We start from the raw sequence: 14,058 nt of genomic DNA on the forward strand, positions 1-14,058 counted from the left end.
CTAACAGATGCTTTCAGGGGAGTTTTCCAGACATTTCACCTAAATTTTTTTTTAGCCATACTTATATTATAAAAAGCTACCCACAAAACCTTGTCAGCTAGAGGCATGGAAATATCACAATCCAGGGGCAACATAGCTCCACTAGTGAACCCCTAGCATAGATGCTGTTCTGCTCACAAGACGCAGCTTCTACCAACTGAGCTCCTGTTGCGTCAGGGAGCTGGTGTAAAGCTGACAGCAGAATGCTACCTTCTGCCTGTTGAACTAAATGCATACCAGGGGGCCCAGCTAACTTGATGCTTATCACCACTGTTAAAGTATCAGCAGAACAGCACCCATAGCATAAACACACAGTTGATGGTACTCAGTTGGTGCCACCATAAATACTTGGTCTCCCTCCTGAATATTAATCTACTTAAAGAATAACATTTCAATAGGTTTTTCTACCTATTATGGCTTCCATTCTTCCCTTATATGTAATTTCTTCCACTAATTCATTTATTACTTTTCACCAGTTTCTTTTTAGTTTACTTGGTATCTTTCAGTCACAGAAGCACTCAGTCATATGCCAGATTCACCAGTGCTCCATTAGGAGGGAGCACTTATCTCCTCAGTATATAACCTGAATGACAGAATTTTCAAACAAAACAAAGGCATTACTGACTTAAACTGTCTTTGGAAATTGGATGCAAGACCCCAGGTAATGCAAAATATATAAAATAACCAATTTGAAAATGAGACTCTGGTACTTCTGAACATTTATTTTGTCTCTAACATTTGTCTTTCCAGATCAAGAATAGCACTGTCTCCTTTTATCCTGTCTTCCCCACCAACATATTGTAGCGTAAAGAACAGAGATACCCCCATATCAAATCATGACCCATTTGCCCTTACTCTCCACAACCGTTCCGCCATCCAGAAGCCATAATTATTTTATTCTGTGAACAATTTCATTTCTTAGTGTCTAAGAAAAAAAGACTGTATGTGATAAATTATGAAGACTACTAGTTCAAAAACAGTTTTTTTAAAGTATTTATTTCACAAATATGGATTAAGTATGTAGGTAGATACAAAAATTATGCATCATTTCTAATTTATTACAACTACATTTTAAAAGAAACTGATTGGAGTATAACATTGTTTTATACAAACCTCACAGCAAGAGACCTATTTATTAAACAATTTCTTGACCATAGGAGAAATATATTCACTAGAAATATTTGTTATACTACACAAATGATAAAATGGCTGTATGACATAGGTGTGGCTATATGTTTCCCCACCTCTTCCTGCATTACTGTTTCTACACAGGGAGGATTAAAAATTAGAGCAGAAGTCCTCCCATTTCTTTCCCAAGCTACATTCTTCTTTAAAAGTAAATGTAAATCAAACCAAACAAACAAAGCCTTTCAAAAAAGAGAACTAGAACTAATGTATAAAAGCAAGCTACATTTTACCTATAAGTACCCATTGCTAGCAGTGACAGCAATGAGGTTTCCATCGTCTAAACTAGGTTTTTAAAGGAATTTTAAACATATTCACTTTGAAAATCCTATTGCTGAATAAGACTACCTAGTTGTACCCATCAGTCAAAAAATACCAGACACACCAAATTACCCACAATTTCTTCAAATGCAATTTAAAAACGTAAATGCTCACTGCTAGACAAGGAGTTGTTATAAAAATTAATTCTGTCCCAAGTTGCCTTGTCACCCATACTAAAGACACACTGGAAACAATTAATAAATTTTGGGGCATGCCTCTTTTAAACCAGCAGCAGGGTGGTGTGCTGTTGTAGCCCTGACAGTCTTGGAAACATGTAAGATGCCCTTGTTTTCATTTAAACAATACTTTTAAATACTATTAACCAACTGCTGTGTCAATTACATTTGAAAACCTGACTATGAATTAAGTTTGGTCACTATCAATCCCACTGTTAAGCCATTAGAAATTAATTTTTTCACAGCCCATAACAATTCCCTGACCCACTCCGTCCAAGGGTAACAAAGTATCACAACAGAAGTTAGGCTTTGTTAGTACAAAAGTCTGCTACTGGCAAGGGATACAGCATTAAAAAAAACATTAAGATTCACTTAACTTCATGCTAATGCATAATACCCACTACTAATAGTGAAACTTCCTAATAATGCTAATCTCCCACTATCATACTATGGCATACAACTTCCCATCAATGCCATGTCACCTCTTTTTCAAATGTGTCTACACACAATAGTACAAAAATATCTAGAGACTGCACAGTGTTTTCTATCATGTATAGAAGATGCAGATTTGTCATTTCACCACTCATAATTCCATGCTCACATGGCATTTCAGCAATGCATTTTTTGGTTCTGTGGGAAAGTCCCAGGTTCAAAGTTAATCTTGTCTTTTTTGTTCCTTCAAGAGAGCTTATTCAAGGTTTCTCCAAGTCTTTCCATGGCTTCCGTGCATGCCTATGCTTTTAGTATCTTGAAAAACCTATTCTGCCCCTTTTGGTTTTGCTCTGTGATAAAACAACAAGGCTCATGTTATGCTTTCAGTTATGCTATTTATACATATAATACATTTTCAAAAGTATTGCTTGGGTATTGCAAAAGCACAAGGAAAAAAAAGAATAAAATTAGCAGCACTTAGCATTCAAATACAGATCACTTTATGAAACCTTTTAAAATTTGATACCAAGTTTCTTGATATAGAAAGAAATGAAGAAGGATCCTCAGTATAGGCTGACACACCACTCTCTCTCAAAGCAGCTATAGTAAAACAATAAATATATCACCTTATGTTTGAAAAGATCAAACTCCCAAAGTAAAGAAACACTTGAATGAAAATACAGATATATCTTCTCAAAAGTAGTAAAAACACAGACCCTACAAGCTTAACACTCCATATACTAGGTCACCATGACAAGATGCACACTATGAAAAACAATTTCCATAATATATTCCAACTTCAGGAACACCGGTTTTGAATTAACTGACTACAACGTGAAATAGCTTGACCAACATTACGTTTAGTTTGCCCTAAAGCGACCTGTCCAAAAGCAAAAGTGCAAAAAGAATATTATTCAGAAGTCCATTTTGGGCTGGACTTAAAAAAAAAAAAAAGAAAAAAAAGAAAAAAAAGAAAAAAAAACACCTATAAAAAGCTAAAAATGTTGGGAGTACCTGGAAGCCAAGTAAAGACAGAATGAAAATCTCATAACCCCAACACAGGAAGTAATAACAGTAAACCCTAGCTTTGGACTGGGGGAACCATACAACTGAAAGGAAGGCAATAAGGCACAAATATACTCAATGTGTAAATGGTGTGTGATTGAGGGCTATGACAACCAGGTCCAGCCAAAATGTCTGACGCACTTAGGCTTTCTCTGCTCTTGAAAACCATTACGCAAGTGAGCTTCCATATATAAATAGGGGAAGCATGGTTGGCACGTGTGTGGGGCGTTTCACTCATCACTATTGTATTAATAATTGAAGGTGCATTAAAAGAGAACAATTCTCTTCAGAAAACGTTATGGTATTGGAATTTTGGTTAAAGTACAAGCTTTCCTTTTATAACAGAAGTTCTAGGAATGAGCGCCAACCCTAATTGCACATACTTACGTGAGCTAAGTACTTCCATCTTGAAAGCTTGTTCATATTATTATTATCTTTAGCAGGTTTCCAAGCAAACCCCAAGTTAAATCAGTAACAGAATGGATTTTAGCAGCATTTGTGTATAGGCTTGCTTTTTTTTTGTAGGATAAATTCAATTTCTTATAAACAGAAAGTTACCTGTTTGTATTCACCAACGCAGTTTTGGCAGCAGAATCTTTTCTGCTGACCATCTATAGTAAGGATATTGTTTCCAGCTCCTTTACTGGGCAAGTATTCCCCACAATGTTCACAGCAATTCATTATTAAACCATTCGCCATTCTGTATCTATTGAAGCAGTGGTCACTACACAGCTTATGAGTCATGTTTTTAAAGCTAACTTCATGACGAATCTGAAAAGGAAAAAAAATCATCAACAAACAAAAAGTTACCACAAAGAACTAATGGACAAGGCAATGACTATATTCAAGAAAAGTTTTAAGTATAGCAATAATTTAATTGGCTTCCTAAATAACATGCTCACTGATGCATTTGAAACAACATGGTGGTCAGCTATCAATCTGTAGGCAAAATTCTAGACCCAGATGTTTCTGTGACACTGGAGTCATAGGTCACTGGACAGAATTCACAAAGGCTGCCCATGAAAAAGAGATTACACAATTTTACCATGCTGGCAGTTTGCTGGAAGGTCACTCAACTGTGCCTTTAATTTACATCACTGACTTGAGACAAATACATTGCACTTTCCCATATAAGACAGGCCCTGTGTTTGTACCCAGAAAGTAACACTGCAAATGTTGTAGAGCAAACACTGTAAATTCTAGTTGTAAAAATTTTTACTCAAAAGAATTCTCCAAAACATGCAATAATAAAGCCTTCATTTTTTTAATGCTAACATTTGTAAGTAATGTATTGACTAGTATATACCCCTAGATAAATAAAGATCCTCAAAATAACTACTGAAAACCAAAATATGAAAAGGAGCAGAACACAATTTTTGGTTTTCCTAAAGTTTCCTGAGCTTTGTAAAATTACTAGCTGTCTAAAAAGAAATTTTACAACAATAAGCAATGAGGGTGAACTATTAAGTGGTAGCTGTACAAATACTAGGATTGTGCAAAGCTTCGGTCCCTGATCCAATTAGGTGGAGATTTGGCCCAATTCAGTGGCTGAATCTCTGAACTGGAATCGAATCAGAGGACCCTTTAATCTCTCCGAATTGAACTGGAACTCTCTGAATCAATTTGGAAAGGTTCGGAGATTCGGATATAGAGACAGCTTTAACCGTCTTTTCTCTATACATCTAGGTAGCAGGGGCTAGTGAATGCTGTGATGCTGGGGTGGATGGAGCATCCCACAGCAGTGTGGGGGGCTCCCAAGAGCGCTCAGCAGCGGACCCGGAAGTGGACCACAAGCACTTTCAGTCCACTTCCAGGTCCACTGGGGAGCATGCTGGGGGCCCCCCGCACCTCCCCAGCTTGGTGACTGGCACCTCCTGGGTCTGGAGGGGCACCCAGGGTCCCCCTACAGCTGAACACCAAGCTGGGGGGGCATAGAGGGGCCCCCTAGTACTCTCCCTGACAGACCCGGAAGTATTTCCGGCCCACTTCCGGGTTCACTGTCGAGCACGTGGAGGGCCTCCCCTCCCCACTTCTGTGGGACGCTTCATCCACCCCAGCATTAAAGCGTTCATAAGCCGTGCTGGTACCTTGAGGTATGTAGAAAAAAACTTTTAAAGCTGTGTCTGTGTCCGAATCACTGATTCTCCAAAATCGGCATCAAATCTGAATCAGGGGCAGTGACCTAAATCAAATCACTGTCTCCGATTCAGGCCGAATCCGAATCAAATAGTGCCTGCTTCGCTCACCCTTAACAAATACATAATAACCATTAGCGATGCATAACTGACTTAGATTAACAACTATTTTTTTCTAATTTTCCTTAACATTAATAAATACAAATGAAGAGGATAAGAAAAATAAAACTTAAAAATACTTAACCTAGCTATCACAAATACGATACAAAACATATAAGCACAAAAATACTAGGACATTTATAAAAGTGGCTTACTTTTTTCCAAGTTCTAAACCAAAAAGTAATTTATGCTAAGTAAGAGAAGAAAAAAAAAAAAATCAACCAGACCTCAGTCAGTTTACCACAGATAGTGCATCTTGATTTATTCAAGGCTCCTTTTGAGGGATTCTGTTTATCTTCATAGAAGGACAAACATGATGTACTGCAAAATTCTTGGAAGGACTCACTCGAATCAACTTGAGCCACAATGGTACCTTTCATTGTTGTTATATCTCTGAAAGACAAAGAACTCTAGCATAACTTTTAAAAAAATTAACAGTTACTAACTGCTTTTCCCCACCAAGCACTTATAATGCTAAGATCTTAAACAGATTTTGGAGCAGTGTGATTGTCAAGCTTGTCTCCGTGGAATACAGGAGGAATATGAAATAACCTTATTGTTTTCTCCATCACTATTTTTCTTAAGCTAAGTAGTATTTAGTTAAATAAACACATGCCTATGACTAACTACATTATGCGAGAGGCAACAATTCTTGTGGGGAATATTTATTAGACAAACTGCTTGCTTGGATTCATGGCAAATTACATGGGTGAAACCAGAATGATCGCAATGGCTGCTTACAGACATAAAAAACCTTAAAACAAAACGGCGCTTGACTTTAAACTCAGTATGCCCCGCACTGATCCCAGAGCATGCCCAGAACAGGCATTGCATTAGCTTGCCTAATGTCTGTATAGATCAGGTGCTTCAGCTGTTTTGGCACTTTTATCTGATAGCCGAGTAAATCAGCTTTAAATAAAAGCAACAAAACGTCCAATCTATAGACACTGAGGAGCCGGGGTTGAACTTGCGCACTGCCTCTTCCGCTAAAGCATTTTATTTCCTTCGCCCCACATCTATCAGCAACCCAAAACACCACAACACAAGTAGGAGAACATTTTCACCGGGGGGGGGGAAATCACTCCTGACCCACAAAGGAAGTCTACCAAACACCTTTGAAAGAGGAGTCTGGGGAAAAAAATTCATTAGCCTGTAGTACCAGAGACTTAACATAGAAAATGACTTCTTGGCCCTTTATAATCTACCCCAAGATCACTAATCTCTCCACTTCACAGGTGATAACAATCCTCCTGAAGGATCTTGTTCCTTCATTACTGCATCTCTCCTGTTAGCTTTTTTTTTCCCATCTGGTCTTTAGCTCCACTGTATCTGCTTCTCTCCCAGAGACCTGAAAAAGGGTATTGCGATACCTGAAAGCTTGTCTTTCCCAATTAAGCACTGGTCCAATAAAAAAAATGTTACCAACAAGAATTCTTGACTCTTGCATATTCCTGGACCATCATGCAACACTGAACCACCACTTCAACACCACTATAATGGTACATTAAATATTCCAGGTGGATCCTATAGAAGAAAAATAAATTTTCTTTTGCATATGCAGAAGTATTAGGTTATTTATTTATAGTCCACCCCTCTCTTCATCAATTACTTCCTACGTTGAGCAACTATTTCCAGGTCTCTAAAGTACTTCCAGTATTAAAGAACTAGCAAGCTGCAAAGTGGGCAGTCATCTAATCTTGGTTTACTTTATTGCACACAGAAGATTAAAATGTTAATTAACTTTTTTCTTACTATAGTACTAAACTATTTTTTTTATAAAAATTAAGCAAGTTGGTTAACAAATAGCTCCTATTATTTGCCCTTCAGAAACCTATTATTCTAGGGTAATTTTATATATTTATTTTTTTACATATGGCTCTAAAAACATTCTTTTCAGCCACAGCCAGAAATTTTAAGAACAAAATTCCACCCTCAATTTGCCTGGTCTGGCTGCATATTTCAATACATCACTTAAAAAAAGGAGTAATTCAATAAAAAGTTCCACAGTATTAATAGGAATAGGGATGACCTAGTTGTAATTCACTACTTTTGGACCATCCAAATAAGGAGAGGTTTTGAACTTCTTTCCAATTAACATGCAATTATACAAATTCTACAACCAGGATTTGATTCTCTTGATCTTCATCTACATCAGGGGTGGACAAAATTCAACCCGTGGGCCAGATCCAGCCTGTGGATGGATTTTAGCCAGCCTGCAGCACAGCAGCCAGACTCCATTTCCTGGCAGCCCCAGCTTTTTCAGCTGCCACTGCTGGACCCAGCCCCACTGCCCGATCACCCAGGTGCATCCGCCCCATGCCCAGCACCAGTGGTGGGGCCTGCATGGGCAGGGTACCCAGCCAGGCAGCTGGGATGGGGCCACAAGCAGTTCAAGAGTAAGGTATGCAGACAGAGGTGGGGAGATCTCAGGATCTTGGGGTGGTGACGAGACAGGGCCAAGGCTCAGGACAGAGCCGAGATCCGCGGCCCACATGCCCCTGCGACGGGCACAGGTTCCATAAACAGGGGTATGCAGAGAGCGGACCACGGTTCTACCCTGGCCCTGCACTGTCACTGCCCCACAATACCAGCACCAGTCCAGGACACAACTCCCCGCACGGCTCCCAGCCAGTCTCTACGGATCATGAGGTTCCCAGCTGGCCCTACACTGACACCACTCCAAGATCTCAGGGTCTTCCTGGCCCCGCCTGTCCATCTCACTCCCAGATACCACTCCCCACTTGCCCATGACTCCATCCCAGCCATCTGGCCAAGTGCCCTGCGGGTCCCATCCCCAGAAGTGGGCGTGGGGTGGATGGGTCAGAATGCCCAGGCACTGGGACCAGGTCTAGCAGTGGCAGCCAAAGGAGCTGCTGCCAGCAGGGCTGCTGGGAAATGGAGTCGAGCTGCCATGAGGCCCATAGGCTGGATTTTGCCCACCCCTGATCAACATGGTACACTATGCTCCCAAGAAGTTTCAGTAGTCTCAGGTGAATGCCTATTGGGTGCTACATTATGAAACCTTCCTTTTCCTAGCAGGCAAAGTTTCATTTCAGTAATACCAACTTACTGGAAATGTCATTCAGCTAAATATGCCAGGAAGTGATCTAGAATGACACTGATATTATGCTTTTAATGACAGCATAATATCATACTGGAGTAGGATATGGCCCAAAACAATCCCAAACTCAGTTCTAAGTTCTCAAGCAAGGAGACGAAGATACAAATTACTCTGTAAAGACTGTCTTTGGAAAAGGCCTGTATTTCTACTAGAGGCCTATTTCTACTTATGAAAACACACATACATTTGCCCTTGTGGAAAAGGAAGCTGACATTAGTAGAGCTTTTTGGAAAAAAAAGAGTGCTAAAGGATTACTGGTTACTTGTATAGCAGAACAGAATTGGACTAGATTACCTTCTCAAGTCCCTTCCAACACTGCTATTTTGTGATTCTATGATCAAAAAGGGGAGGAAAATTGACTTTTTTTTTTTACCAGCAGTGTAGGAAAAAATTTAAGGCAGCCTTTTCATTTTTACTTTTAGCTAAGCCAGTCTAGTACTATGGATTTTATCCCCTTGGTATTTTCAAAAAATAAATAAATTAAAAAATCAGTTTCATTAGAAACTGTTTTTAAAAATTACACAGTGATGTCATGCAGCTTTTAATACCAAGTTTTTAGCAAGTCCCTAAATTTCAGGTGCCTTAGTAAATCACCTGAGGCCCATGAGCAGCTATATGTGAAAAATCTGAGAACTCACTAAAACTCATATCTAAGGTGGCTCTAAAAAACTTGTTTTCTTTGGAAGCCACTTCATCTCTCAGCATACAAACAGCACTCCCAAACCCAAATAAAACACATGAAAAAATCCCATAAATAGCAGCAATACTGCATATTAAATCTACAGAAGTTCCTATTTTTTTGTGCATTCAACAAAGGACTGAAATATCACGTGACAATGGAGGAAACCAGCTGCTGCTCCCAATCCATATATCCATGCCCCCAACAAATCCTACACGCACATCCACCCTCTTCCCCACACCCTACAAACCCTATACTCACCCTCCCACCATCTACAAGAGTAAGACTTCATTTTAAGTGATTATAGTATCCCTTCTAAGTATATTACACAAACACATGTAAATCAGGACAAAAATGTTTTTTGAAATTAAATTAATGAATGTTGTAGTATGTTTGATTTTTAGAACATAATTTGGTACCTTTCTTGTTCTGACATGGCAAAACCCCTTGCCGAAAGGAGTAATTCAAGGGGGGAAAAGGGGAGGGACTTCTGGTGACAAAGGTCAGGGGCTAGAGGGCAGGACTTCCAGTCCCAAGATGGCAACCAGGGGGTAAGAAACCTGTCAAGTGGCAGGACTAGCCATGTGGCCCTTGATGGCTTGCCAAAACTGGGTAAGCGGCCCTCCGCCCAAAACAATTGCCCACCCCCGAGCTAGAACATGCAATAAATCAACTGACCTTTCTTTCCATAACTTATATCTATGGATATCTTTCTACATTTGGCCCATTAAAAAGCGTGCATGCGCGCACACATACACACACACATACACACTAGTTCTCTTCTGAATGCATTCAAATGTCATACAACTATATATCAGTTCTAAAGAAATCCAAACATACTTAGTATCTTTTCATTAAAAACAATGGGCATGCCTACCAGGAGATTCACAATGAAAAAGAGTCCTGGGCCAACACCACACCCATTGCATATTAATGATGAGACTGCTTCATCTCATACTTTAAAAATATTCCTTTTATAGATATGCAAACAAAATTGTTTTTCTACCAAAAGTATTTACAATCATCCTGCATTTAATTTCTTCCATAAGAATCTATCATGCAATTAATTTCTGTGCAACGTAACTGTGCTGGATTGTGAAAAATAATTACAGAATGAATACTGAAGATAATGGTCCTAGTTAGGTTGAGCAATTCAAAAGCACAGATATTTTGTATGGCCAGTGTTGCTACACTACAACTGCAGAAAATCTCCAAGTGGTTCTTTTAATGAGTCAATGTCTAGTTGGACCCTGATCCTGAATCACCCATGTCTAAATAAACTTAACACTAGATCTCTGCATTACTGTCCACATTACACTACTTAACTCCAAAAAAGACCAAAATCCTAACTGACACTTTCAACAACTTCTGTGCTTATTGTTTCAGTTATTTTCTATTGCTTTCCACAAGGCTCAATTCTCCAGACTTCTGCTCATACAAAATGCTGCAGATGCCCACTGAAAAGCGTAGCCCATCAATACAGCCCTCTCAAAATCATAGACGACTCAGTGGAAGTAAGTTCCTAGCCTGTGGACTTTTTGTTAAGACTCTCCATATGCTTGAGAGGCTACTTTAGAAGCATACCCATCTACTGGTCCACCTTCACTTCCCTTTCCTCTTCTATCTAGCCCTAGGGTTCCTCCCATATTATTAAACAAATGAAGTCATGTTATATTTATCTCCGCTCCCCCTTGCTAAATCTCAAAAAAGCAAGCTAGGGAAAAATAACATATCCCTTACTTTTTGCACATAACACAGAGTTTCTTTGGAGCAGGCTTATGTGAGAATGATGAAAGGCAAGTAGTGGAACAAAATAGGTGTGCTGATCCTTTCCGCTGGTATGCAGTCTGTCCCTTCTGCAAAGGTTTTTTGCAGTTTGCACATGTAACTTTAACCTGCTTAGAAGGTTGCTGCTGTGCAGAAGGCTGGAAAATCTGTTTAGGAAGTGATGCCACTGGTGATAAAGAATCCACACCCGGCTGCTTCTGATTCCTAGGGAATGAAGCTGATTGGGATATCCAGGAATCTTAAAGACATAAAATGCACGGAAAGTTAAGTAAACAGATACTTTCCAACATATACAACACTAGGAGTATTTGCCAATAAGGATATTTGAAGGGGAATTTTTTTTAAAAAAAATGCTTATGTGAATTATTCTGTCATTACAGAAGACCCCAAAGCATGGGGCAAACATAAGGACATGCACTTGTCAGACCAAGATACACCAATCCCAGTGCTTAACACACATTGCAAATTGGAACTTGCACCCACAAAAAACCCCCATCCCAAATGCAGTTAAGGATTAGCTAGAAGAGAGTTTATTATACAGGGTACAGTTTAATACATTACATTTCCATTTTAAAAATCTCACTGTAGAGGATCAACTGTATACTTAACAACCCAAATCTGAAAGACTACAGATATTCAAAGCACTTTTCCAGGTGTATACTTCAAAAACTCCAAATGCTTGTCTTTGTTAGAAAGACCTTTAAAGCTGAAACTGAAAAACTTCTCATTTAAGACTTCCAAAAGATACAAATCCTCAACTTTCAACTCTGAAAGCAGTCTCCAAGTCTAGTATCTGTGACTGCCTCCCTCCCACCCATGCAGAAGCTCAGAGATTTTTTGTATTACAATTAAAAACAGACAAAGTAGGTTCATTTCAACCTTCATGTTATCTATATGATGGATCAGAAGTTCCTACAGGAAGTAATTCTTGCTTTACTCTAAAACCCCTGCAAGGCAGTGGCTCTCAAATAAAATAAGAGGGATCTCCAAACTAAAAAAAACCTAAGTTCTTGGTCGTCTGAATAGCCACCAATGAATAAAAAGCAAACAGTTAATCTAGTTCTTGGAGTACTGAAAAATCCATCTTCAAAGCCTCCTCATATCAGCTGAGCTCCAGGTAACACAAATCCAGACCACAAGTTTACTCCTGACTGGTCATTTGATAGTATGAATCACAAAAAAGTAGAAAATTCTTTTTCTCAAAGAAACAAATATCTTTTAGAAGTTGAATGCTTTTGCATGAACTGTGTTCTTAATGCCTTCATTAGGTTCAGGAAACAGTGTTCTGACTAAATAAACTATTTTCTTCCCCCCCAAAAAATATCTCTAGCATTTTCCCAGAATTTAAGTTTTCAATTTGAACAACTGTTTTTCTATGCAACAATGAAGATCTACCCATTGCAAAGAGGGAGGACTACTCTTCTTCTTAAGTGAAGCATGAAAAAAAAATTTGAAAGTGAGCTCCTTTCCATTTTGTAAATATAAATTACAACATGCAAGTTATCAACAGTACATTCAGGGCACCTGCACTTATCTTTTGATCCTGTCATTTAACGCTTCTTAATCAATGTTCATTGAAATGTACAAACAACTTTCTGACAGCTGTCCTTTTAGAAGGACCCTCAGTTTTAACATTTAGCAACTCCCCCTTTTTCCTCGTTTATTTTGCACAGGAGTCTACTCAGTTTCTTTTCCATTCACAGCAGCGAATCACATGCCCAGGAAAATTCCTGGAAGCGTGACTGTAATTCCAGTATTACTTTTTTGACATTTCATGGGTTGCTAAGGTGGGCACATTACATTTCATTTTGTGTTAGATCTCTAAACCAGGGGCGTTCAATCCCCAGTCCATGGGCATGATCCAATCCAAAACCCTGTGCGATCCAGCCCAGGAGGCTCCCTACAGGTCTGGAAATTGGTGGCATGGAAACAGTGGCATCACTCTCCTGCTGCCAATTTTCCAGATGCCTGGGGCGCTCTGGGCAATGGATACTGAATCAGGTGCCCAATACCAGTGTGCAGGGCTGGGCAGAGGTGGGGTGATGCTGGGCCCCAGGTCCCAATTCCAGGGTGCAAGGGGCAATGCCAGGCCCCTGGAGCCCAGTCCCGAATCACAGGAGAAAGGGGGCAGTGTCCTGCACCCCAAGACTCAATCCTGATGTCCAGTGGCAGGGAGGGGCAGTGCTGGGCCCACAGAGCTGAAGCCAGCCTGTGGACTAACCCCACACAACTCATCTGGCCAACAGGGCCAAGAGGCTGAACACCACTGCTGTAAACAAGAACCATACCACTCAAGTCCTTCTAATATGCTACAAGTGGCCTCAATACTCCCATCAGATCTTAAGGCTCCAAGCCAACTTTCCATACCTTCACATGCAGAAAGTTATTATAAAATGTAGAAGCAAAATAAACATCTGGCACAGTGGGCCTGCTGAACCGGCCCACTGTGCCAGACCATTTTTGCAGCAAGATCTGGATAGGTTACAGGAGTGGGCTAACAAAAACAGGATGTGTTTCAATACTGACAAGTGCAGGGTGCTGCACTTAGGCAGTAGAAAGCAGCAGCACACTTACAGAATGGGAAACTCCCTTCTTGAGAACATGGAGGAAGAAAGGGATCTTGGGAGTCATAACTGACTCCAAGATGAACATGGGCTGACAATGCGAGGCCACGGTTGACAGGGCTAACTGGACCTTGTTGTGCATCCACAGGTACATCTCAAGTACAGCCAAGGAGGTGATCCTCCCCCGCTATGCAACACTGGTCAGGCCACAGCTAGAGTACTGCGTCCAGTTCTGTGCACCCCATTTCAGGAGGGATGTGGACAACATTGAAAGGGTCCAGAGGAGGGCCACCTTCATGATCCGGGGACAACAGGGCAGACCCTACAATGAGAGACTGCGGGACCTGAACCTGTTCAGCCTTCACAAGAGAAGGCTGAGGGGGGACCTGGTGAC

The 14,058-nt window shown here is 40.1% G+C and overlaps 1 protein-coding gene across 2 annotated transcripts in view; it reads right to left on the bottom strand.

Moving 5' to 3' along the window:
* Positions 1–14,058, bottom strand: part of ZMYM2 (zinc finger MYM-type containing 2) — a 101,415-nt gene that overhangs the window by 79,353 nt on the left and 8,004 nt on the right. For both annotated transcript variants that reach the window (XM_019530207.1, XM_019530206.1), the window contains 3 exons: positions 11,053–11,338; positions 5,740–5,905; positions 3,777–3,989 (listed from right to left, as the gene is read on the bottom strand). In XM_019530207.1, coding sequence (XP_019385752.1) covers positions 3,777–3,989; positions 5,740–5,905; positions 11,053–11,338 — 665 coding nt within the window. The remainder of the gene's footprint in view (positions 1–3,776; positions 3,990–5,739; positions 5,906–11,052; positions 11,339–14,058) is intronic.

Source organism: Crocodylus porosus, unplaced genomic scaffold (assembly GCF_001723895.1).
Source record: "Crocodylus porosus isolate Cpor-Errol unplaced genomic scaffold, CroPor_comp1, whole genome shotgun sequence".
Lineage (NCBI taxonomy): Eukaryota > Metazoa > Chordata > Crocodylia > Crocodylidae > Crocodylus > Crocodylus porosus.